This window comes from Cyrtonyx montezumae, unplaced genomic scaffold (assembly GCF_038088225.1).
Source record: "Cyrtonyx montezumae isolate F1298 unplaced genomic scaffold, pur_monq_1.0 scaffold_3, whole genome shotgun sequence".
Taxonomy (NCBI): Eukaryota; Metazoa; Chordata; class Aves; order Galliformes; family Odontophoridae; genus Cyrtonyx; species Cyrtonyx montezumae.
Genome location: NW_027072034.1, coordinates 142,300,700 through 142,326,057, shown reverse-complemented (window position 1 = coordinate 142,326,057; position 25,358 = coordinate 142,300,700). Strand labels below are relative to the sequence as shown.

Sequence of the window (25,358 nt, the reverse complement as noted above, 5' to 3'; positions counted from 1 at the left end):
TGTATGTGAGATATGCTCAGTCACACTGTTAGCTCAACAGTTACCATACACGATAGCACCAGAGGTATGTGCAAGGTGTCCTTCTGGCCAAGGATAAGTCTTCCTGCAGACTCACTATGTAAATAACACATAGATAGTATATATTCTCTTCCACAGAATTCTTTTCCAATTCATTTGCCAAGCAAGGCTCCATTGTAAGAAGAGACAACTCAAATGCTAGTTCATAAGTTCATAAGTTCAGGGAGCTTTTGTTCTATTTTCCATTCACTTACTTTTATTGTTGTTTTAGTTGCTTGCATTATTCTAGTTTTCTGCTCAGCTTCTTTATTTTGGTTGTGAATTTGTAAACACTTACTTTCTGAATTAAGTTTTATGGGACACTGCCTTAAAAAGAGTAGAGCATTACTGACTGGGTTAATGCTCTGGCTTGTATGCTTGCACTATATGTGTATCATTCATAGGAAAAGTTATCTCCAGGCATTTCATTCAGTTTGTTCAATCACTGCAGACATGCCTCACATCGTTTTTTTATGCTTTCCTCCATCCTGATGCTCATTAGCCTCATAAAAGAATTTGAGATCTTTTCCCTTCTTTCTCTACGTACCATCTGTAGTCAGCTGTTCTAGCTAAACATTAGTAAGTGCTTCTATCCAGTGATATTGACATTGTTAATGGTTCCACCAGTCCTTGCAGAGAGCAAGGAAACTCTGAAAAATGAATGTTTGAACTGTAGACAGGGACTCCTGAAGCTCTGATGGTGCTGGCACTTTGGAACCAAGGAGGAGTGCTCGCTGTTCTAAGAATTGCTGGTGTGCTTCTGGAGTCACACCAGAGATGCTGTTATCCTTGTGCCAGAATAGCTGGGGGGAGAAAAGGGGCTGTATACATTGATAGGTTGTAGTCTGAGTTCTGTGAGGGCCTATTCAAGGAAATGGACTTAGCGTGAGGTGGTAGTAGGGAGAACACTTAAAATACAGGTGTTTGGATTTTTCTAATTTCAGTGATTAAAAAATGAGAGACAGTGAAATGCATACTGTATTCATAAGCAACATTTTGAAGATACATGTATTTCTTGCTTTCTGAAATAGTGATGTTCTAGTTCAGCTTGCATAAAATGGAGTTTCAGGTCTGAAGGTATAGTTTTTGTTGTCAATATTAAGAAAACTCTTTTTGTAGACTTATGCGAATCATCAGAAAGCTTTTGCAAATCACTTTGTTAATAATAGCCTTGGTAACTACTGAAGCAGGGTACAGCAGGCTTCTTAAAGGGGAAGTTACTTGCTGTTTACTACTTTTTTAATATACAAAAATGAACTACTACTTTGAGTGCAGAATTGTCTGATGAGGAGCATAACTTCCAGGAGCAGTTGGAATTCTGAGATTTCTAATAAGAGCTGTTTGACTGCTCACTTTATAAAATAAACATGTTTGTAAGTGTCAGCTCTGAATGTTCTGTTTTGTTTCTTTTTATGTTAAAAATAGGTAGATGCAGTCCAGAATACATGGGGAGTCTATGGTACTGCTTGTAACACGTCTGAACTACACACAAAAATGTTAGTTGGTAGTATCACCTCCCTCTGTAAGAATGGTGGCAGTATTAATCATAATACTCATTTTGCAATGGAAGATGTCTGTGAAGGTAAGTAGGAGCTTTCATGTTGTTCTTTTCTAATTTTTTGCCTATCTGGTAAGCAAGCAATTCACATCCTTGAGAAGTTCTGAGTGCATGTGTATGTACTGAAACATATAAAAGGGATTTCTGTGAAGGAAGATACATGTTCATTTTCATAGAGTATAGTTTACAAGCAGTCCTGGTGTACACAAGTGTATTTCCCATTGGCATCACTTAAGTAATTTGTCAGAACCTACTGGAGACAGGAAGAAAGCTGAACAACAGTGAATCTGTGTAACATGTTGTTCTGGCTGATCACATTATTTGACCTAACCTAGTTCTGTATGAGAATAATGCAGATGTAACAGATAGCAATTTAACTTGAGAAATGTTGTCTTTCACGTAGGTTTTAAACCTTGTGTGGGTGACTGTGTGCAAGCAAAGTATTTTATTAACCCAGAAACGTGGAGCAGTAAAGCAGTTGCTGTAAAGCCTTTGAGATACAAGCGAGTGGACAAGGTAAATATACTGTAAATTTATTTTGACAAGAGGAATCCTCTGTGAAGCGGTGGGTTTTGTGGGTGCTTCTGGAGTTGCTAGTATGGATAGATTTTAACACATTAAATGAAAGACATCAGCTCCACAGGTGATTATAATGATTATAGGTTATTTATAATGATGCTTTTTGAAAATGTGTACATGTTCTAGTTAGTACAGGGTGATTCATTCACTGGCTATCAATTCTGAATTTGGGTGCATACTGTTGGTCTAGTTATGTTGATGCATGGATTTTCAAACTCTTAATGAATTCCACAGTCATTGCTTCTTTTGGGGTTTAAATTGTCAGACTGTCTTTAAAATAGCAGTGATCTCTTATTTACTTTCCTGAAAATGTTTATACCTTCTAGGGAAACGTATATTGATTTTTATGGATTATTGTATCTTAGTTGAATTTCTGTATAGGATAATACTTGCTTGTCGAGTATGGGAAAAGGAATTTCCTTCTCTTTTGACTGCTAATATTGAGGTATAAATTAGGTAAGTTGCTAAGTTGCAAGACAGGTGGTGTAGTTCAGTCGTATATACACACAGCACTCTCATGTGGGACCTAATACTTAACTCAGTGCTTCTGCTTCCTATACTTTCAGAGGTAAAGACAAATAATGATTCTAGGTTGGAGCTGTAAATTTGCCTTCCATGCATTCTGGTACTCTGATTATTCTGTTCTCGTAAAACTATAATGACTAGTGCAGAGAAAACTAAGCACTGGTTCCTCTTAGCTTAAGCAGGTAATTGAAGTGACACTGTAACAAACTGTTGCAGGTTCGCATTTCCAGCATCTGCGGAAGAAGCGGTACAGTAGATGAGAGCATATTTTTCACTTTGAATTCACTGAGAATTCCTGATGGCTATTCACCATGTGTAAATGATCTAGTGAATGTGGTTGTGGTGGAGAGCAGTCAGTCATTTTATGTTTGGAGAGCTCTCTGCTTGGCTCCAGTCGACTGGAATGGGTAACGTTTATTCTTTTGTTCTCCTTCCACTTGCTAACAGCTAGGGATAAATACAACTAGGGATAAATTGCAGATTAAATTTTCTTGTGTCTATTTGGATGATGAGAGTGATATGTTTTAGCCCTGGCTTTTTCTCCTTCCCTTCCAGAATGGGGTGACGTCTGTACCTACTGAAGAAGTAAAATCACTTAAACTCAGAGATACAGCTAGGCAAGGGTTGGATTTTACTCAGATCAGTGAACGTCAAGCTCATGCTTTTATTTCATCTTCTCTAATCTGTGTTGCTCTTCTAGTGAAGACTGTTGTGTTTGAAACTTTAGTCAGACTGGTGTGAAATAAATATAGTTGAGTATGGGAAGATGCAAAATTTTATCAAGTAGTCTGCTACACAAATGCAGTGTCTAGTTAGCAGCAGTTCTGCACGAGAGATCTGGAACTCTGCTCGCAATTTCAAGCTAGCATTCTCAGTGCAAAGAAGGCTGATTCTGCATGCAGGAGATAAGCAGTGAACTGATTGGATAGTCCAGAGGAGAGCACAGTAGACCTTTGTACACCTGAAAAACATCACCTATGGGAGAATTTACTTTCTTCCGTCTCTGGGGAAGGTAGTAGAATCTTTTGAGTTTGAAAGGACCTTTGAAGACCACCTAGTTCAACTCCCCTGCAATGAACAGGGACATTTGCAGCTAGATAGGCTGCTCAGAGTCCCGTCTAGTCTGACCTTTAATGTTTCCAGGGACAGGACATCTCTCTGGGCAAGCTGTTCCAGTTCTTCACTACCCTTATTGTAAAAATAACTAAAAATTCCTTACATGCAGTCTAAATCTCCCTTCTTTTGGTTTTGAAACAGTTTCCCCCTGTCCTGTCACAACAGACCCTGCTAAAGAATCTGTTCCCTTCTTTCATAGAAACCCCTTCCCCCCATATTACTGAAAGGCTGCTATTGGGTCTCCTTGGAGTCTTCTCTAGGCTGAACAGCTGCAGCTCTCTCAACCTGTCATCATAGGTTTCATCCCTTGGACCATTTTTGTTGTTCTTTAGACGTGCTGCAACAGGTACATGTCTCTCCTGTGCTGAGGTCTCCACATCTGGATGCAGTACTCCAGTTGAGGTCTATGCCAGTGTGGAGTACAAGGGCAGTATTACCTCTGTGATACTGACCTCACCTGTGCTGGTCACACTTTGTTTGATGCAGTCCAGGGTATGTTGGGCTTTCTGGGCTGTGAGGATGCATTGCTGGCTCATGTCCAGCTTTCTGTCCACCAGTTCCCTCCAGTCTTCTTTAGCAGGGCTGTGCTTCATCCTTGCATTCCCCAGCTTGCAATGATAGTGGGGCTTGCCATGACACAGGTACAGGAGTGGGCTTTGAGAGTCAGCTCTGATGTAGCTAATAGAAAGCAGCTGTGTTAGGTAACTAAGGACTACCTAAATAACAGTATACAAATACTAGAGACATTATAAAACTTTTATGAAATGCCATTTTAATTAACTGAATAGTTGTTAGAGTTGTACAGTAGAAACAATTTTTAAGAAGTCTTACAGGTAGCCAAGGCTGATCATTGGGAGCTACAGGAAGTATGTGACTTTGGCCCTGTAGTACTTTTTTCAACAGTAGTGTAACTGTAGTGTTTAAGGTTGCTTTTTGGTTTCCAGCTTTTTTTAACTTCTTTTCCTTTAGTGTTCTTCTTTCAGATTGTTGCAGTAGGCAGAAGGTGTACCCTAAGCACTTACATGTCCGAAAATCTTTAAACAATCCGTTCATTTTCTCTTTCAAGCTCCAGTGCTGGGTAGAACTCTTGTTAAGGACCTGGTCTCTGATTCAACTCCTGAACTCCTGAAGCTTCTTAATCTTTTTAATCTTATATTCAAATTTTTATCCTGGTTTATTGTGGTGTTGATGAAAGGCTTATTATTCTTATTTTTTTTTTTGCTTAAACTAATAAAGGTAACCTACGGGCTCAGGAAATGTAAGTAGATGAGAAAGTCAGCTCTCTCACCTGCTTCTGTATAAACATTGTCACTGTTCTTCGGTATGGTAGTTCTTAATCCAATATATTTCCTGAGTGTACTGAGTTAACAAGTAGACTTCAAAAGTATTTTTTCAAGGTTACTATTATAAAATGCAGTCTTCTTACAGGCAGTCTCAGTCAAATGGACATGATACAGATGAACCTTACGAAGACTTAATGAGAGACAAAGGAGGGCTGGAAGTATCAAAAATAACTGACTTTGGAACCATGAAACAGGGAGAATCTAGGAGCATGATCGTTTGGATAGAGTAAGCCCTTCTGCTTGTTCTGATCTTTTTTCAATTCCACTACTCTGTAGTCTGTAAACCTGCCTTTCACACAGAAGCCTCTCATGGTTAAGTGTAATGGTTTGTAGTCTTCAAATAATACATGAATACAGGGAATTTGGAGAAGTTTTCTTTGTTAGGATAGTCTTTTTAAAGAGCCTGCAATTTTCACAGAGTGTGCTGAGACTTTCCAATCATAAGTCTCTTGTAATGTCTAATTTGTTGGGTATGGATACTCAAATGGAGTCAAACTGAACATTCTAGTCCTCATGAATCAGAAGAAGCAGAGCAATTTATTTCTGATAGTAGTTATGAAATAATGGTGAGTTAACCCCACAAACGATTATGATCTGGTGTACGATCAGGCTTTCTGTTATCAGTGCTAACAGTGAGTTTAATTATGTAACTAATCTCATGACTACTTCTAGGAACAAAGGGAGTGTACCACAGTCCTTAATCAGCTGCAGAATAGCCGGATGGGTGAAAAACAAGCAATTCAGTTTTCAGACTCCTCAAAAATATCAGAACAGTCCGGAAGCATATCTGTCATCTTTTCCAGTAAATCAAGACAACATTGCAAAAGCTGCAATGAATTACAATAATGACAGTGGACCAACAACATCTGAGTCATTGAATAATGCGTCTATTATGAAGAATGGAGTCATTTCAGGTACAGTGACATGGTATCTTTTTTAAATGTGAGTGCAAACTCCACAGATGACCCATACATTTGTTTGAAAAGGCTTGTCTATGCTAGCCATAACAATTCTGACAACATAATAAATTATAATCTCTTTTCTATAGAAGGAATAAATCCCCAGGAAATAAATGTACCAGAGACAGAAGAAAACTTTTCCCCTGTTAAAGATGAAAATCTGTATTGTGAAGAAGAGCAAAGAGAAGATGTGCAGCAACTACTACATTGCACTTATGTAACTGGAGAAATTGTCATACCACCAGGTGAAAAGGCGTTCATAGTGATCATATGCACAGCTGTGTAAGTATTTCTTTGTACTGATTGATATATGGTGAAAAGGCGTTCATAGTGATCATATGCACAGCTGTGTAAGTATTTCTTTGTACTGATTGATATAATGGAAACAAATCATAGTAGTAGTTGCCAATCTTAACGATTCTGAGATGATCCAGTCCAACCATCAGCTTATTGCCACCATGGCCACTAAACCATGTTGCTCAGTACACATCTACTCATTTCTTGAACTTCCAGGGGCGATGACTCTGCCACCTCCCTGGGCAACCTGTTCCAATGCCTAATTTCTCTTTCTGAGAAGAAATTCCTCCTAATATTCAACCCAAACCTCCTCTAGTACAACTTAAGGCCATTACCTCTCATTGCTAATTGACTGAGAGAAGAGGCCAACCTTCACCTTGCCACAGCCTCTTTTTAGGTAGCTATAGAGAGTGATAAGGACTCCCCTGAGCCTCCTGTTCTCCAGATTAAAGAATCCCAGTTCCCTCAGCTGCTCCTTGTGCTCCAGACCCTTCATCAGCTTCATTGCCTTTCTTTGGGCCTCACAGTCTTTCTTGTAGTAAGGGGTCCAAAACTGAACACAACTCAAGGTGCTGCCTCATCAGTTACAAGTACTGAGGAAAGTTCACCTTCCTGCTGTTGCTGACTACACTGTTTCTGATACAAGCCAGGGTGCCATTGGCCTTCTTGGCCACTTAGGTGCACTGCTGGCTCATGTTGAGCTGTATGTCAGGTAACACCCCAAATGCTCCCAAATCCTTTTCCTCCACGTTGTTTGTTAGCAACTCTGCTCCTAGCCTGGAGTGCCGAATGGGGCTGTTGTAACTAAGGTGTAGGACCCAGAACTTGGTCTTGTTGAAGGTTATAGAGTTGGTCTTAGCCTGCTGGTCTGGCCTTATTGCTCTGTAGGGCCTTCATAACCCCAGGCAGATCAACACTTTCACCCAGCTTGGTGTCATGTGCATGTTTACTGAAGGTGCACTCAATCCCGTCATCTAGGTTGTTAATAAAGATATTATACAGGGCTGGTCCTAATGCTGTTGCCATAGGAAACACCACTGTTGACCCTTTACCAGCTGAATTTAACTCCATTCGGCACCATTCTCTGGGCTCAGCAATCCAGACAGTTTTTTACCAAGCAGAGATTACAGCTGTACAAGTCATGGGCTGCCAGCTTTTCCAGGAGAATACTGTAAGACACAGTAAGGCCTTTTACTCTAAAGTCTTGGTAGATTATATCCACAGTCTTTCACTCATCCACTAGGAGAATCTCCTGGTCATAGAAAGATATCAGGTTAGTCAGGCAGGACCTGCCTTGCCTAAATGCGTGCTGGCTAGTCCTGATCCCCCTGGTTATCCCACAAAACGGTAAAAACTGACTTAATACTTCTGTTATACTCAGCACAGAGTGGTTTTGTTTTGGATTTTTTTTTTATGTAAAGTAAGATAGTATATATTAGCAAAGGATTTAGACATCTGTACTGGAGATTGAAAGAAGTTAGCATTCCAACACTTGGTTCTGATTTTTGTCAAATGAAAAGTTAATGATGAAATACAGATGGAATAGATATTTCACAGAGAAGGATAGTAAAGTTAAGGTAACATTTACAACTGGTTATGTTCTCATCTGGAAATCAGTTGTTCCACAAACACTTGAGCTAACATAGTTTTGTAGGGGATTTATACATTTTGTCTGATGTGTTGCCTACGGTTTAAGTACTCTGAAATCATATTCACATAGTTTTATATCCCGATCTCCTACTTTCCTATTTATTGATAATAAATGCAAGTTATCTGTGCTGGAGGAAAGGCCTGTCTTCCTTTAAGTTGTAATTCACAGGGGCTTGTAGACATCTTTGTCTCACTCCTTGAATTTATAATGCATTAATTTGCAGACTATTTATATTACCATTTTAAATGATGTGGAGCACTGTGTCTGCACCAGAGCAAAAACAGGCCCTGGCTTTAACCTGCATGGGTAGTGTTAGTTGGCATGAAAAAGTGGTGCTCCTGACAAAGCAGAGGTAATCTGGAATCCTAGGATGTTCCTGTTTCAGTCACACAGTAACCGTATTGAACTGTGTCATTAGTGCTAGTGAGAGAATCTGGCTGTGGATGGTGCTAGGAAGGTTCATTGAGGTGTGCAGGTGTTGTGTCCCAAAAGCTTTGGTTTTAAGTTGCTAAGAACTGGATCTGAAGAAACCATTCTCTCTGTTTTTGTTTTTTTTCGGTCAGTTATTGCCCAGCTCCACTTACACATGCAGTTTTCCAGAAGATAAAGGAACCTTCCTGCTTCTTCCATTTGATGTGTTTCCAGTTAAGACTCAGTTCTGAGTCACTTAAAGCAAAACAAAGCTGCTGCTGTATGCACAGAAGGGGTACTCTGTAGGTTCCATTAAGGGAAATGTTTGTCTCATCTTGTTCAGTACATCAGTACTCCTGTCAACTTCTTATTCTGTATCTAGTTAAGGGGAGGGAGTTTGCTCTTTAGCCGAGCTTTTGATGAAGTGGAGGTTTTAAAGTTCTTTATTTTTTCATTATACAAGGTGGGACTTGGACTGAGTTTAGGGAAGGAAGTGTAGTGGGGAATTACCCCAGGTGAGCAGCTCTCATACTGCTACTGAATTGGCATGAGAACTACATTTTCGTTGGAGAAAAAAAATAGTACTTATGAGTATGGAAAACAAAATGTGAACGTGATGATTTTAAGAACAACTTTTTATTATTTGAAGAAATCCTGGATACTGTAAAGAGCTCTTGTTGCTTGGATTTTCTGATTTTACTATTGGACGCTACATTGAAGCCACTGTAACAAATGAGGCAGAATTACTAATAGCACCTGTGGAACCATTTTCTGCAAGAAAGATTGACATTACTTCAGTACCTGATCAGAAGAAGACAGTAGTGATTGCCTCTAGATCCAGAAGGTATTGTGAATTGGAGAGGGGAAAAAATAACTCTTGTCTAATACTGTTGTATATCACATTGCTAAAGGTGAAACTGAGCATTTGTGTATTCTTTTATAAGTGTTGTAAGCGTGTTAATTTCAGACTTCACTGACAAGGGTTTTTCTAGTAGTGATCTGCTTCATCTCTTTGTAATCTGTTCATGCAGCAACGCTCTGCTATGTATGTACAAATATAATGTGCAGCTAAGATTACTATGCATCTGTGTCCTACAAGTAGCAGTTATGTTATTGCAGATTTTTCCATCTTTTTTCTTAATCGTGTTTTGAGTTGACTTATTCCTTGAACAACTTGGCATCTGTATCAGATAAATTTGTAGATGTTCATCTTCAATTTAGAACTTTTTATTTTGCAAATGCATTTCAAAGTATTAATTTACACTATTTGCTTAATTATAAAAATATGACAAAAGGGAAGAGGATAAAAGCTGGTGCATAATGTTTTTGTATGATCAGTAGCTAGAACACTAACCTTTCATGTCACTATAGCAAACTTCTGATTGACACTTTGAAACAATCACTGGATTTATTGCATGTATGTGTTTTTAATAGCCTCAGTGATGTGGCATATTAATTAGCTGCCCTTCACATTTTAAAAAAGAGTTAATGATACGCCATATCTGTGTGTTTTAGAAATAGCAGAAAGCTTCCAAGCTTTCTCCCACATTATACCATACCAAATGAGTTAAGAAGATGCGTGGAGCAGAAGTTAGACATCCTGAGTTTTCAGCCTCTTCTAGCAGAGGTATGCAAGTGTAGGTTTGTATAAGAAAATATATTTTAAGTTTGTCTTTTCAAGCTGGCCTTAATTTAGCAAAAATTTTAGCCCTTGCTGTAACTGAAGCTGATGTGATACTGTTACCAAGTAGGCTAACACTGCTGTCTGTAACCTCTAACTTGCATGGATTTTGGTGGATCATGGAATCCAAGCTTTGCAAAAATGAGAAATGGTAAACATGCAAGACTGAAGAAGTTGAAGTATGCTGGGGAGGGATATTACTAAAGGAGGGAAAAGATCAGCAGTGCTGGTTTGACTTACATTTAAGTGAGAACATATTCTGAGTGAAAGCATTCTTTGCTGTAGATCATTCTTTGGATTTGTGTTGCTGAAGAAACATCTTCAGAAAGATGTGTTAAGTTCTGAGACTGAAAGTTCAGGTTCCTTCAGCTTGCCATAAACCATGCAATAATCAGACAGTGCAGACTGATGTTACACTATGTGCAATGTACATAGATTTTTAATTTTTTTTATGCTTTCTGGGATTGGTGAGTAATAGAATTCTGCTTCTAAACTGCCCCTGAATTCAGGTGTTGAAACTGCCATTTTAATTAGGCAAGATGTAATTAGCCCTTTAGTTGGCTGGCTGCTGTATCTTAGCTTCCAGGACTATACAAATTCTGTGTTGTCTGTTATGGGAAGTTAAAGGCTTATTTTATTTAGGTGCTGTATGTATGCACCTTATTTGGCAACCTGATTGCTATGCAGTCTAATTTTAGAGATGTTTAGTATAATAAAGATTGATGGGATTAATGTGCTTCAGTGTGGAGATTACAACTGTAATGTATACTGTTTTTCTTTTCAGCATCTAAACCTAGAAAATTATAGAACAAAGTTTTCTACTCTGTTGTGGCTTGAAGAGATCCATCAGGAAATGGAAATAAAAAATTATGATATGTGTGGGGTTACTTTGAAAAGGTGTGGAGACGTGTTAGTGTTGGAAGTGCCAGGAGTGGAAGAAGGCAGACCTAATCTGTCTCCAGGTAGTGATTAATGTGAGATAAAGTTGAATGCCATGTGGGTATTTTCACTGCAATATGAACTCCTTTGCATTGTCATTTACTTAAGGAAATCTTTCACAAGTTGGAATACAAAATCATTAGTCTGGGCTACTAGACAGGTCAACTGCACTGCTTGTGTCTCACAGTCATGCCGTGGCTGCTCTCTGAAGTAGAGTTACCTGCGTCTGCTGTTACAAGTGGTCTGTTATTTTCAGGCTTCTCATGTACAAAAATGGATGAATTTTTCCACAAAAATAAACACTGCAATGTAATAAGCTCTAAAAAGCAATAGGTGTGTGAGAATAAAAATAACAATATAAAATACTATGATGTGCAAGATGCTGTTCAGAGGAGATGCTGAAAGTCTGATGGCATCAATACCGGATGCCTTTTTAAAATGTAATATACTATTTTATACAGCATTTCAGAACTTGTGCCTGATGAGATATTCATGGATGCAGCAAATTTGCTGGAGGATCTGTTATCGTGTTGATCTCTTATCTTAACCATGCAAAAGAGAAAGTTAAACTCTTACTGCAGCACTTCATTTCTATTTCTTATAACAGTATGTTGTCTTTTAACTTTATTTATGATTAGGTGATAAGGTGATACTGAAAAGCCAGGTCTACTCTGGGCATATAATAGAGTACATTGCTTATGTTACTGAGGTAAGTAAAGTGTGTCTTCTGTTGAAAATAGTATAATTTGCAAGATTCAAAGGGGAAGAAGCTGGCAATTACTGAGATTACAGACTAGCTTAACCCATTGTGAGGAAGCTAGATTTTTTTTTTATCGACTAAGTAATGTATTTTTATTATTAATTTAGTTTTCTGAGGACTTTCTTTTCTCTAGATTATAATCTTGCCCTGAAAGCACACGTAACGTAATGTGGAACTATAATATATTGTTAGTAAATCTGGGTGGCTGACATATTTTGTCTTCCAGTAATTTCAGATATGCTTCTGTGTGTAGATGGCTAAACTCTTCATCAGTAAACTGAGTCTTTGTATTTATTTTTTGCAACAGGTCTGTAATGAAGATGTTAGTCTTAAATGTAATGCTGATTTTGAACGGATTTACAACTCAGAACCCATGGATGTGGAATTTGTTCACTGCAGGTATTTTTATAGGCTTCCAGAAAGCTGCATTTCATGATTCCTGTAGTAAAGTAACTTTAAAACATGTGAGACTGTTGCTTGGTGGTTTTGGTAAACACAGGAGGGGCATGATTAAGACCTTAGGAGACAACTCTTTCACTTCTTTTCCGCCATCCTCCTTGGTAGAAGATTACCATGGTTAGTCACTATGTACAAAACATTCTTGTTTTCTGTCCCTGATCTTATGTGTAAGTGATTATTCCACCACCTGGCGCTGAAGCAGTTATTGGAGTTGCATGGAGTTCTTTTTTGTTGTATGAACTGTGTTTCTTTGTGAGGTTTTTTTTCTGAAGAAAAAATGGTACCATTATGACTGCTGCTTATAAATTGCTGCTGTTAACCACTCATGCTTTATTTGTGGCATATTTGGGTATAGGTGCTTAATCTTCCATCTAAGATCAGTTCTGCAGAAAACCTGCTTGAAAGACTATCTGACTCTGGAACACAAGGTGTATCAACGCTCACAGCAAAGCTGTTGACTGACATGTCTAACATGTCTACAGTGTATTTTCCAATAAATACACTGCAGTATTTCTGTGTGTAATTATTTTTATAAGCACTACTGCATAGGAATTGTACTGGTTACCTTAATGCTTCTGTAGGTTATGAAAATCTGGAGTTTTACTCTAATCCACAAAGTGTTGATCTGCTGTTCTGATAACAGGATTCCAAGCAGGCGGTGCCAGCTGGCAGTTGAGCAAGCTATGTGTCTGGGTGAAAAAGGTACACTTCAGTTGACTTAAGCTTGGGGAGTCTTCTGTTTTGTATTGCTTTTATATCAAGGCATGCTGAAATGGCTGCGTTATAGTCTGCTTTTACAGGTATTTTCTGTTTGTTTAATTGAAAAACAGCTCTCCTCTAGAGGGGATCTTGTTGGCCATCAAAAGGAACATGAATGGAAACTTGAACTTTTGTAAATAGTTTGAACAAATAAGAACTGTATAAGTCATACAGTTGTAACAGTGGTATATGAAATGGCAGTGTTTTGTTACCTCAGAACTTAAAAAGCACGGATACCCTGTTCTGTGGTTGAGCAGAACAATCCATGTGATCTCTGCACAAGCCTTCCCACTTCTGTGTTAGGAGTATGAACCAGTTTTAAAAACACAGAGCAGGATGATATATCAGCAACATGTGTTTGTGGCTTTCTAATTATTCTTTCTCTTTTAAACTTCAAGTGTTATTTCCGGAAAGGCTTCTCTTACAGTCACCACAAGCTGTTGAGACCCAGAATATCACTGAGTATTGTGGTGGTGATGATAGCCTTGAGCAGTGTTCCCAGCAAGAAAGTGAGGTAACTGTAAATGTTTGTTAGAACACTGAGCAGCATCCAAATTTGTAACAGATAAGTACTTCATGGCTGTTGTTAGCAAATATTTGTATAATAGAGCATCAAATAATTGAAGTCACATTCTGCTACTTTCCTATGACAGAAGTTTGTTTGCTACCCGGAAAGAGGGAATTTTATGACAAGTGATGCTATTAAGCTAACCCTCCCAACTAGAATGGAAAGTGCTAGTAACAACCTATATTATAACTATTTGAACCTTTAGATTTCCCTTAAAAAGTGTCTTTGAAAACTAGTTTAATATATGTGAAGTCCTCTCACTGTATCAGGAAACATCAATCATCCTGGTCTGCCCAAATTTACCTGGACTTCTTTACTGCTAGTTAAATTATAGGAGGAAATCATAAAAGTCTTAAACAACCTTCAGAATATTTAGTCCTCTTTCCTATTTAAGATTGTCACCAACACTGAATCAAGTCAGCTTTGGGGTTGTGTTCGTTTGGTTTTGTCCAGAGGTTCCACAACATCTGTATAATGGTTTTCAATGTTTTTCAGCATTTCCACTGAATGATTTTTCACGCCCATTCAGTATGAATTTTATATCTGCAACTTGTGGATGTGTCCCCTTGTTACATTATAAGCTACTACAAATAAGTGAGAAGTGTTGATCTCTTTTTTTCTTAGCTCTGATTTAAGCCATTATAGGTGTTAAGGTGCCTGTTCACCTCTTCCTCATCAAACTGAAGAAGCTGAGTTATTTTGACTTCTCCAGTTCATGGTAACTTGCTGTTTGTATACATCAAGCATTCACAGTAACTCAGTTACTGAACAGGGCCTGGGGATTACTGCTCAGTTAGTGTTTTCACAGCCTGTCCTGGTTCATACAGTTATTCAGTCCCAGGTGCAGAGCTTTCAGTTTAGATTTTCATGAGGTTCTTTTGATCCCAATGCAAAATTCCATTAAATAAAGATAAGTCTTAAAGCATTTCAGCTAAGGTTGTTGATGTTGTTCGCTAGTTTACTGAGGGTGTATTTGTTCTCGTCATAGTTGTTGAAGATATTTGCCCCAGCTACAACCCTGGGGTACTTTCTTTGTGACCTGTTTGCAGATGAGTATAGAACTATTGTTTAATGCTCTCTGAGCCCAGTAATCCAGCCAATTTTCTGCTCACCTAACCATCTGTTAATCTAGTTAATGATCTTGTTGCTCCAAAATAGGAATGCCACTGTAAATAGACCACTTCAGAAGCCTTACTGAAGCAAAAGAATATTACAGTGACTGCTTTTCTTCTCTCCTTATAATGGTCCCTTTATTATAGAATGAAGTCAGGTTGGCTGGTTCTTCTTATGCCAACTACCAATAAGTTCTCTTGTCATCTATTTCTGAACCTGCACAATGCTTATCTCTCTCCACCACAGCCATTTGCAGAATCTCTTCTTGTTACTCTGTTCTCACTGCATTTGGACATCAGTTTAAATGCACTTTAACCTTCCAGATTTTATCGAGCTGTCCAGGCAGTGTTTTTGTACTTTGCTTGTCCTTGCTTATGCTTCCAGCTTGCATTCTATGCATTCATCAGTAAACTACAAGCTTAGATAGCAGACTTTCTGCTGAAATTCTTGATAATCTAGTGGAGCAGAATGGTTTATGACATCACAGTGTGCAGCTTTTAGTTCTCTTGGGCACCTCATGTCACCTTTTTAGCCTTCTTCTGGATCCTGAGCCAGTTACCTTGCAATATTATCAATAAAAGTTGGTGTAGAAGCTGTTGACCGCTCTCTCTAGTAATTCTAGAAACTTCCTGAGTGAATTGCAATAGGTATGTGAATCATGGAAATCTCCTGAGAGCAGCGCATCTTGTGATCAGGAGACCAATGTCAGTTGTTTGTGGGAAGTCTTACCTGTGTTTATCAGTGTCCTCCTTCTGATGGCAGGGTGTTACAGACGCCACCAGACAATACTGCTGCTGTCCTGTCCTGCTGTGATAACAGCTCAGTCAGGTCTCTGGTTTTGCCATAATTTCCAGCCAAGATGCTCCATCACATGGGCGCAGAGTAGAAGGAGCCACAGCATAATTAGCTGTTGCAATATAGCTGCTTCTACTGGGCCAATTCTGGTTGACTAGAGGGGTGATAGAGAACATAACAAGGATCCTTCATCTTACCCCAGAGCAACACGATCCCCTAAAGTTCTGATCTTTCAGGTTGTCAGTGGTACCTATCTGGACAAGCAGCAAAGTGGCTAATCAGAAGGACTATGGAAGCCTTGCAATGTTTTCCTGGCTTCATGGCTCTAGGGAAGCAGCAATAATTCCAGGATAATGTGGCTAGGAAGCAAGTACCTCTGTCCTGTACAACAAGTAATCAACACTAACGCTTGTCATTACCATTAGAATCAGTATCGTTAAGAGAATTGCAGCATCTGATCCAAAATAATGCCAATGCCACTACAAGCAGTTTTCTCTTTTGCAGCAATCTGAGAGGTATCATCTAGCAGAAATTACGGATGGAAATAAGTTACACGACCGTGGCTTCAAAATCCTCATCTGAGGATGCAAAGCATTTGTGAAGTAGATGTTTAATGTTACAATAAGTGCAGACGTTGAGAAACCTTAAATTTAAGATGGGAACTCCCTGCGTCATTTCATACTCTTATTTCACTGATGAAGATGATTTAGTAAAATAATGCCACTTAATGGGGAGAAAAAGAAACAAATCAATTTCAAGTATTAGTGAAGATGGTTGCTTATTTCTGTGAAGTTATAAATGCATTTACCTTCATCTGATATTTCCAGGTCAAAAAACTGCAGAACGAACAGAAAAAATGCATGGCATCAGGGCTTGTAAACATAGCAGATGCAGTGACTGTTTCTGTGGAGACAAGCCAGTTTGGTATATTCTTACTACTTTCTTCAATAATCAAGTATAGCCAGTTCAAGATTGCAATCACTTGAGACAAATGCGGGTGGAGTGTGGAGTCTTTTGGATGTCCTCACGCTCTTTTGAGGAGAAACTATACAGCAGTACTGGCAGGAAATCTCGTTAATGAGAGTCCTGTGAATTACTTAAACGTCTTCAGTTAACCAGACATGCAGTGATACAGTTTGTACTCAGTGAGCTAAGTATTCCTAGTCACCAGCTGGCCATGTTCAGAATTTTCCAGTTTGTTGCCAGAATGTCTGCTTTGCAGAAAGTGCTGTTTTTAAAAGGTTTCAGAAAGGGCCTATGGTTACTGAGCTTATCTGGGAAGTGTGACTTCAGCAGTTAAGTGCACTGATATTGAAAGAGAGTGAATTTTATCTCTTTTTAGCAATAACATACCTGAATTGTGAAGTAGATTACCTAGATGTCAGTTCTGTTCAGGAGAGTTAGTAAGATTCTGTTGTGGAAAGCTGCAGCTAAACTGAATGGGCTGGGGGAGGGAAGTGCCAACGGTCGCATGGCTACCACTGATCATCTGGTACTGTCTCTAAAAGTTCACTGAAATTTTGCTGTTAAAGGGAGGAAAAAAAGAAAAAGCTTAACGTTAAAATTACTGAATAAAGTTTTACAGTTTTGGGTTTTTTTAAGTAGATAATGGTAATACTTTTCTTGTCTTTTTTTTTTTTTTTAGAAGATCCAGTATAGCTCTGAATTACTGATGGTTTCTTTTCTGTCTTGTTCTAGGAAAATGATAGAAAATAAGTTGAGGCATAATATGAATTGGAGTTCTTTTAATCTGTGTATGCTTTAAAATATTTTGGAATTTTAATATGTACTTATCTTGATGATAGCTGGAGAAACTGAGACAATTAAATGGAGAGCTGGTGAATTTTTCAATCCTATGCTTAACAAGCAACAGAAATTGGCAGTGAAAAGGATACTGAGTGGTGAATGTCGTCCAACACCTTATATTCTCTTTGGACCACCAGGAACAGGAAAAACAATAACAGTAGTTGAAGCTATTTTGCAGGTAATAGTGGATGATAAATGGATAATCTCTAATCTTTTCAGTTTTAGGGTGCTTAAAGTGATTGTGAGTGGCATCACTTTTTTTTTTCCTAAACAAAAGTTGGAAATATCTTTCTTAAGCTTTTTCACTGAGCTATTCAGAATGATGAAATTAATGAGTTTGAAAAAAAACAACTCTTCAGTGGTTTATTTTTATATCTTAAAGCTTTAGTGAATATTATTTAACTTGTGTTTCTAGTATTGCATAATAGATTCTTGAAGCACAGTATACATCCGTGTAATAACCATGCAGTAATTCTGCTCTTAGGGTACTCAGCTTGAGAACACTTAAGTCATGGATGTCAAGACTGGTGTTCTTGAACTGCAAAAGTATTAATGCTTATAATGTGTATTGAAAATGCATCTGGATTCTATATTCAGTGAAATAAAATGAACATGTTTAAGCTATTGCTGCTTCTCCAAATAATGTTTTTTCTGATGTCCATCTTTTTGAATGTAGATACATTTTACTTTACCAGATAGTCGAATCTTGGTGTGTGCACCATCAAATGCTGCAACAGATCTGATTTGCTTGCGGCTGCACCAAAGCAATCTATTAAAACCAGGAGCTATGGTCCGAGTCAATGCTACCTGCAGATCTGAAGAGGTAAATATTACAGATAACTGCCATTTAATATTTCCCTTTTAATATTTTAATCTTAAAATACTAATTTATTAATGTAGCTGTCAGTATGACTTGGCTAGGAAAGTAATAACTAATCTAGCTTTTCCAGAAGATGAACTGAAAAATGTTTGTGTATGAAACTAACTTACAGTCTTGATGGATGAGGAAAATGCAAATGTCTTCTTTAGGCACATTCAACAAAGAATTCATTTCGGTGCATGGGTCTAAATCTAAACATTTTGTTCCACTTCTGAAATAGTTTTGGGGGAGTTTTTTTTAACTATTCGAATAAAAACATCTGGAGTGGTATTTTGTTTAGCATACTGTTTTGTTTCTGCAGCAAATCGATGACATAGTGAAACCTTACTGTAAAGATGGTGATGATATCTGGAAAGCAGTGTGGTTCAGGATAATAATTACCACTTGCTGTAGTGCAGGAATGTTTTATCAAGCAGGAATAAGGTACAGTACTACATACAGGAGTATTGTTGAGATATCTGGTTTCCTGGCAAGCCTCTTGTTCTTAGTATTGTTTCAGCTGAGAATTTCATAACAGTAAGTTTAAGAAAGCATCTTGACACAGTTGTGTTTCCACTTCTACCCGTAGGAGTCTTAGCAGTGACATTGCTCTTTGCAGTCATGCTGTCTTGAAAGCATTTAGCAGTTCACACTAAAAATCATTTAGTTTTCTTATAAAATCTTTATTTGTTGTAAACAGTCACCGTGTGAAATGCTGTTAAGATTCCTCTGATTTTGCTTTTAGCTTTCTGAAAGGACACTTGTGTCTAACTGATTTAAGAGTTGTTTTATAGAAGTAGAAGCTAGCAATAGTCTTTGCTAAACCAAGTGTGGTATTCAAATGAAATAGCTGAAGCTGTTTGAGAACGAGGAAAGTTTTTCCATATGTCTTAACCTTGCTATAAATAAAGCTGTAATTGAGGTAAGCAGTGGTTGTGTATATGAGAGTATATAAAAGAACTCACAGATGAGGAATTAGAAGAAAAAACACAGTAGCTGCCTTCTGCTTTTTGTTATATTTCAGCCTTTGCTGTATATGTGGAGGTGCCTGGCATGCTTGCCAGGGATCTTTACAGAATTGCTCAGATCAGCCACAGGGTGGCAGAATTAACTTATCTGGGGGGGGGGAGTGGAAGTGCCCGCTTCTGAGTTCATGTTATTTAATTCTAGGTTTGGACACTTCACACATGTGATTTTGGATGAGGCTGGGCAAGCAAGTGAACCAGAAAGCCTGATTCCTATTGGATTAATTTCAGAAGCTAATGGGCAGGTATTTGTCTTAGCATCATCTTTTGAAAGGAAAAGAGATTATCATCAATGGGAATGATGCAGAACTCAAGCTGCTATTCCTGGTAATAAGTATGAAATTGTGATACGTGTCATAAACCTCAGAAATTTAGTAAAGTCAGTTTTAGATTATGAGCACATTTTTCACTTCCCACAATTGAACACGATTGTTTTGCCTGAAACTAGCCTTCATTAGAAGGACAGGGTTCAGAATGAAAAATATATAAAAATAAAAATATTTATTTTATGATAGCAGTTTACTTCTGTTCTGGGTCTGACCCTTTCCAAACAGATGAGGTGTTTGGGAAGGTAGCAGGGAACTTGATTTACATTCATCTTGGAATTCTGAAGTGTGCGTGTTATTGAAAGTATATTTAATAACAGTTTTAATAGATGTTTTTTCTAAATACACAGATAGTTCTTGTCGGAGATCCAAAGCAGTTAGGGCCTGTAATAAAATCTAGAATTGCAATGGCATTTGGATTAAATATATCCCTGCTGGAAAGAATGATATCAAGAGATATGTATCTGAGAGATGAGGATGCTTTTAGCGCTGATGGATCATATAATCCTTTGTTGGTGAGTAAAACTGAATTATTTTTTCAGATAAGGAATGATAAACTATAGTTGCTGATGTTTTCTTAACCTTTTGTCTTTTAATCCCCCATGCTTAGGTTTAGGTCTAGTTTGAACATTAATTTACTAGTAAGTCTTGATTATTTTGAGTACGTATTCCCAATAGCAAGGTTGCTGTAACATCTTAAAAACCGTTCTTTGCTTAAAGCCAGAAAATTTCTTCAGTGTTGGTCAAATACAATACATATAGCAAAATTCTCAATAACAGTTTCATTGTCCAAACTTAAAATAACTTTGTAGAAACATAAAAACATAGAGATACTAGGTTAGAAAGGACCTACAAGGTCATCTAGCCCAACCATACTACTATCACCATCCCTACCCACTAACATACTGCTATTACCATTCCTACCCACTAAGTTACTAATCATATCCCTTAGCAGCTCATCTAGACATTTCTTGAACAGCTATAGGGATGGTAACTCCATCACTTCCCTAGGCAAATACATGTAACTTAATTCTCCACAAATGAGCATGTGCAACTTCAGTGAGGAGGAAAAAAAAGTTCCTGTGAAGGTTAGCCACCTGGATTTTTCTCACCAGAAAACAATTTTTACAGGGTATTTCTCAGAATACCCTTTAATCTCCCTGAATCTCCCCTGTACCTCCTCCAGATAAACAGTCTCAGTTAGCCCAGCTGCTACTCGTAAGATTTGTGTTCCAGTCCCCTCACAAACTTCATTGCCTTTCTCTGTTCATGCTCCTGGGTCTGAATGTCTTTCTTCTAGTGAGAGGTCCAAAACTGAATGCAGTGCTAAAGATAATGCCTCACCAGAGCTGAGTACAGGGAGGTGATCACCTCCCTGTTCCTGCTGATGATACTATTTCTGATATGAGCCAGGATGCCATTGACATTGGTGACCTGGGCAGACTAGCTCATGTTTAGGTGAGCATCAGCCAATGCTCCCAGGCCCTTTTCCTCAACACAGTCTTATCAGCCATTCTTCTCCTATCCTGTAGCATTGCATGGGGTTGTTGTGACCAAAATATAGAATCCAGCACTTGGTATTGTTGAAGCTCATACAGTTGGCTTCATCCTTCTGGTCTATCTTATCCAGATCCCTCTGTAGGGCCTTCCTGCCCCTAAACAGATCAGAACTTCCTCCCAGCTTGGTGTTGTCTGCAAACTTATTGGTGGTGCACTCAATCCCCTCATCCAGATCATCTGTAAAGATACTGAACAGGAAGAGCCCAGTACCAACCCCTAGGGAGTACCTCATGACCAGACACCAGCTGGATGTGACTCCATTCACCACTACTTTCTGGGCCCAGCCCTCCAGACAGTTCTCTATCCTGTGTAGCCCTGTCATGCCCTGTGGTCCTGCATAGCTCTGTAGGTTGAAAGGAATAGAGTGAAAACACTGAGGCAAGAGCACTGTTCTGGGTAATCAGTTCTTGGATGAAAGCAGTTCTGCACATGCACATTGAAAATGTCTTCTTTTAGTTAGGTACAGAAAACAAACAAACTGAAAACAGTGTGGCTAGAGGAAGAAATCTGATGGCAAACTTAAGTTGCTCATGGGAGAGTGGGTGGCAGGTGATGCTTAATTCTATGCTTCAGGTTGTGTTCAGCTTCCTAAGAACGTTTTTCTGAAACTCCTAAAATCTGTTATAGCAAGCTTCTGTGCTTGTGTTGTTTTTTTTAACACCATGCTTAAGGCTTGCCATAGCAAGTCAGCAGAAAATGAGGGCTTGAAGTATCTCAGGTCTTCAGGTACTGTGTCAGTCTTCTTACAAGATACAGGGTTTTTTTGAACTAGTTACTAATGACTGGAATAACTTCTTTAAGGGCATTCTTTCATTTGAAGTCAGGCAGTTCTGATTTCCAAGGCCAGCTTCTGTCAGCTGTTACGATAACAAGCTTTTCTGATGCTCCCTCTCTGCCCTTCAAGTCTTTCCCCCAAAAAACAAGTTATATCCTGGAAACCCCATGGAAACAACCTGAATTGAATAATAAAGGAGATAAAACGTGCCTGTAGATCAAACTAGAGAATGCTTCCTTCATCTTCCATGTATATTATATTCCTTTTGACTGTGGTTTTGTTTTGTTTTTTTTCTCCCTCTCCCTTTAGAAGGGGAAGAGATGGTCCATTCCCTTCCCATTTAGAGGTGGAAAAGATTTATTGGGGTTTTTTTTAGTGTCTACTTATAGTTCACAGTTGCATTTTTTGCCTTTTGGTAGCTTTGGGAAAACTAAACATTGCAAATGGTAAATGGTCTTGGGAGATGCACACTTGGAAGTCTGATGAGTAATTGGACTCGATCATCTTTATGAATCCCTTCCAACATATTCTGTGATTCTAACTGCCTATTTCAGTTACAGATTTTTATTTTTTTGTCTCTGCAGATCACAAAACTCATTAAGAACTACAGGTCACATTCTGCATTGCTTACCTTACCATCTAAATTGTTTTATCATAAAGAGCTAGAAGTTTGTGCAGATCCTTCAGTAGTAACTTCTTTGTTACACTGGGAGAAATTGCCCAGGAAAGGGTTTCCATTAATTTTTCATGGAGTAAGGGTATGTAAAATGTTCGTGTCGTTTAAGTAAATATAAAGAGGCTTCAAATGAGTTTGCTCGTGTTGTAGACAAAAGTTTCATTCATTAGAATGAATTTCAGAAAGAATATGGAAAAAGAATAAGCTTTTTGCAAGAAGTGTTGCTTCTTGACCATCTGGTTTTCAAAACAACTACTGAAGACAAATAGCTTGCTAAAATCTTAAGCAATTGCAGATTGCAGGGTATTGTGGAGACATTTTAATAAAAATTTAAATTGGCAAATTTAGCAGTTTGCAGTTGCAGGCAGCTCCCTTAGATTTAGATTAATTCTGGTAAGAGGTCTGCTCCATTAGAATTGAATACAAGCCTCTAAAACTAAAAGCTTATTAAAGATTAAAAAGTCAAGGGAAAAACTTGTACTTCAGGAAGAAGTTTTTGTGGGTCTTCCAAGAAGTTAGTAAAGTAATAAGTGGTGCATCCACTGTTTGGAGATGCTTGTGGCTGTACTCTTCTGCCTTGCACAGAAGCAGGAGAACAGCTTGCAAACACCTGTTATTCTGAGCTGAGATTTATGTTCTTCGTCATACATATATAAAGTGCCATCATCATATAATACATGTGGTGGTTGCTTACTGAAATGGATTTATAGCAAAGAAGGGCATTTGTATATGATGTTATGTCACTGTTGTTCTTTAGATTTGTTTGTTTTGCATTTAAGATGCATAGGACTATGATCAGATAAATATGTAGGTAGCTTTTGCACACGTTCTTCATCTGCTCGTTTTGCTTCTGCTAATACAGGGCAAAGAAACTCGTGAAGGTCACAGTCCTTCGTGGTTTAATCCAACTGAAGCAGTTCAAGTAATGCAGTACTGTTGCCACCTGGCTAAAAGTGAAAGTACTGCAGTGACAGTGGCTGATGTTGGAGTGATTGCACCATATCGTAAGCAGGTATAACTAGTATTTAAAACTTCGAAGTTGCTGTTCTTAAAGGTATAGTTTTGTGTTGCTGCTCTGGTTTGATAAAGTGGGAAAGGTATATCTCAGAGCTTCACTGTATTTTGTTACGTAGTGTATTATAATTCACTAATGATGTTTCCATTAAAACTAGAATTCAGAGTGAAAAACCTCAGGTTGTTTTGCTCTGTATGGTGTAAGTAGTAAGGAAAGGTAGAATCTCTGCTCAGCCCTCTTGAGGGGCTGGGTGAGGCTGCTTGCCCTACTACACCTGTGGTAAGTTTTCAGCTGGCACACATTCCACAAAGGAAGAAGAGCTTACATGGATAAACTCCTAAGATCTAAGCTATTTGTGTCGTTAAAATCTATCAAAAGTACCTGTTAATTTATTTTAACATGTAGGTATCAAATATTCCCCCTGTTGAGTCATGTAAGAAGTGTCGTATACAGCAGTAAAGCTACTGTTGAAACCTTAGTAGTGATGACTAACCTTGGTGTAGGTATTTCCTATAACCTATCTGTGTTAAATTACTTCACGTGTCTCATGTCTTTGTTTTTGAAGTAATCCGCTCTAAAATGCAAAAATAAATTCCTTCAAAATTTTTTTTAGGTGGAAAAAATCAAATTTCTTCTGAGAAGCATTAATTTATCAGATATTAAAGTTGGCACAGTAGAAGAGTTTCAAGGACAAGAGTACATGGTTATCATCTTATCAACAGTATGTATGCTTGTTGTGGTGTTGTCTAGAATATTTGTGTGTTCTTAATTCTTTGTAGCTCCTTTGTGACATGGAACTTCGGGGAACAAAGATGAGAAAACCATGGGAACTGTAATTTTGTCACTACTCTGTCACAGTACTTGGGAAAAGTGCTTAACTGAAATACATGCAAACAAGATGGCATCTGTGCTTTTGAGGTAGACTTCAGACCTTTCCAGATGATTCAAAATGAGTTCAGAGTTCCATAAAGATAATATACCTTCACTTAGGTGTGCTGAGAGATGATGGAAACTGTATGCATTACAAATATTAGAGAGAGCTGTGTAAATCACAGTAATCCCGAGTCACTGTTGTTTGCCTTTTGTTTGTTGATGTAGGTTCTTACGTTCCTACTTGCACGTTCTTTTCATTTTCTGTTAGAGAATTGCCACGTAACTGCGTACAGCTGATGATTACCCAAACACCAATGCTGACTGTAGGAATCCAGTACCCTTTATTTACTGTTAAGAGAACACTTAACAGTCTTCCACAATTATTTTCATGATGCACTGTTGAAGTGTTCTGCTGGTTAAGTATTGAGATGTTGGTAAATGTGATTTCTAGCTGCTGCCTATTTGAATCTGAAGCTGTGAAATATCTTACCCTGCTGGCCACCCCACTTTTGATGCAGCCCAGGATACTGTTGGCCTTCCAGGCTGCAGATGCACTTTGCTGGTTCGTATCAAGCTACTTGTCCATCAGGACCCCCAAGTCCTACTCTGCCAGGCTGCTCTTAAGGAGCTCTCCAACTCTGTATGCATATCTGGGATTGCTCTGACCTGAGTGCAACACCTTGAATCTCATTTAAGTTCACCTGGGTCCACTTCTCAAGCTTGATAGAAGTGGATGTTGAGGAAATAGAAGACGGAAGCTTGGGAAGATATTTTGAACTGTATTCAGTCCAACCACTGCATTTGGTGAGGAGGCAAGAGAAGAAGAAGGCATTGCCAAGAATATTGGGAGTTTCTGTTGTTGTTTGGAAGACG

At 38.4% G+C, this 25,358-nt stretch overlaps 1 protein-coding gene across 1 annotated transcript in view; it reads left to right on the top strand.

Moving 5' to 3' along the window:
* The window catches only part of MOV10L1 (Mov10 like RNA helicase 1), a 32,505-nt gene that overhangs the window by 4,081 nt on the left and 3,066 nt on the right, over positions 1-25,358 (top strand). Inside the window, exons 3-22 of the mRNA XM_065740926.1 lie at positions 1,483-1,639; positions 2,019-2,131; positions 2,936-3,126; positions 5,264-5,404; positions 5,851-6,092; positions 6,227-6,419; positions 9,146-9,340; positions 10,012-10,123; positions 10,962-11,139; positions 11,755-11,825; positions 12,184-12,275; positions 12,979-13,037; positions 17,376-17,554; positions 18,053-18,199; positions 18,558-18,679; positions 19,406-19,505; positions 19,937-20,101; positions 22,506-22,679; positions 23,460-23,609; positions 24,226-24,333. Coding sequence (XP_065596998.1) covers positions 1,483-1,639; positions 2,019-2,131; positions 2,936-3,126; positions 5,264-5,404; positions 5,851-6,092; positions 6,227-6,419; positions 9,146-9,340; positions 10,012-10,123; positions 10,962-11,139; positions 11,755-11,825; positions 12,184-12,275; positions 12,979-13,037; positions 17,376-17,554; positions 18,053-18,199; positions 18,558-18,679; positions 19,406-19,505; positions 19,937-20,101; positions 22,506-22,679; positions 23,460-23,609; positions 24,226-24,333 — 2,889 coding nt within the window. The remainder of the gene's footprint in view (positions 1-1,482; positions 1,640-2,018; positions 2,132-2,935; positions 3,127-5,263; positions 5,405-5,850; positions 6,093-6,226; positions 6,420-9,145; positions 9,341-10,011; positions 10,124-10,961; positions 11,140-11,754; positions 11,826-12,183; positions 12,276-12,978; positions 13,038-17,375; positions 17,555-18,052; positions 18,200-18,557; positions 18,680-19,405; positions 19,506-19,936; positions 20,102-22,505; positions 22,680-23,459; positions 23,610-24,225; positions 24,334-25,358) is intronic.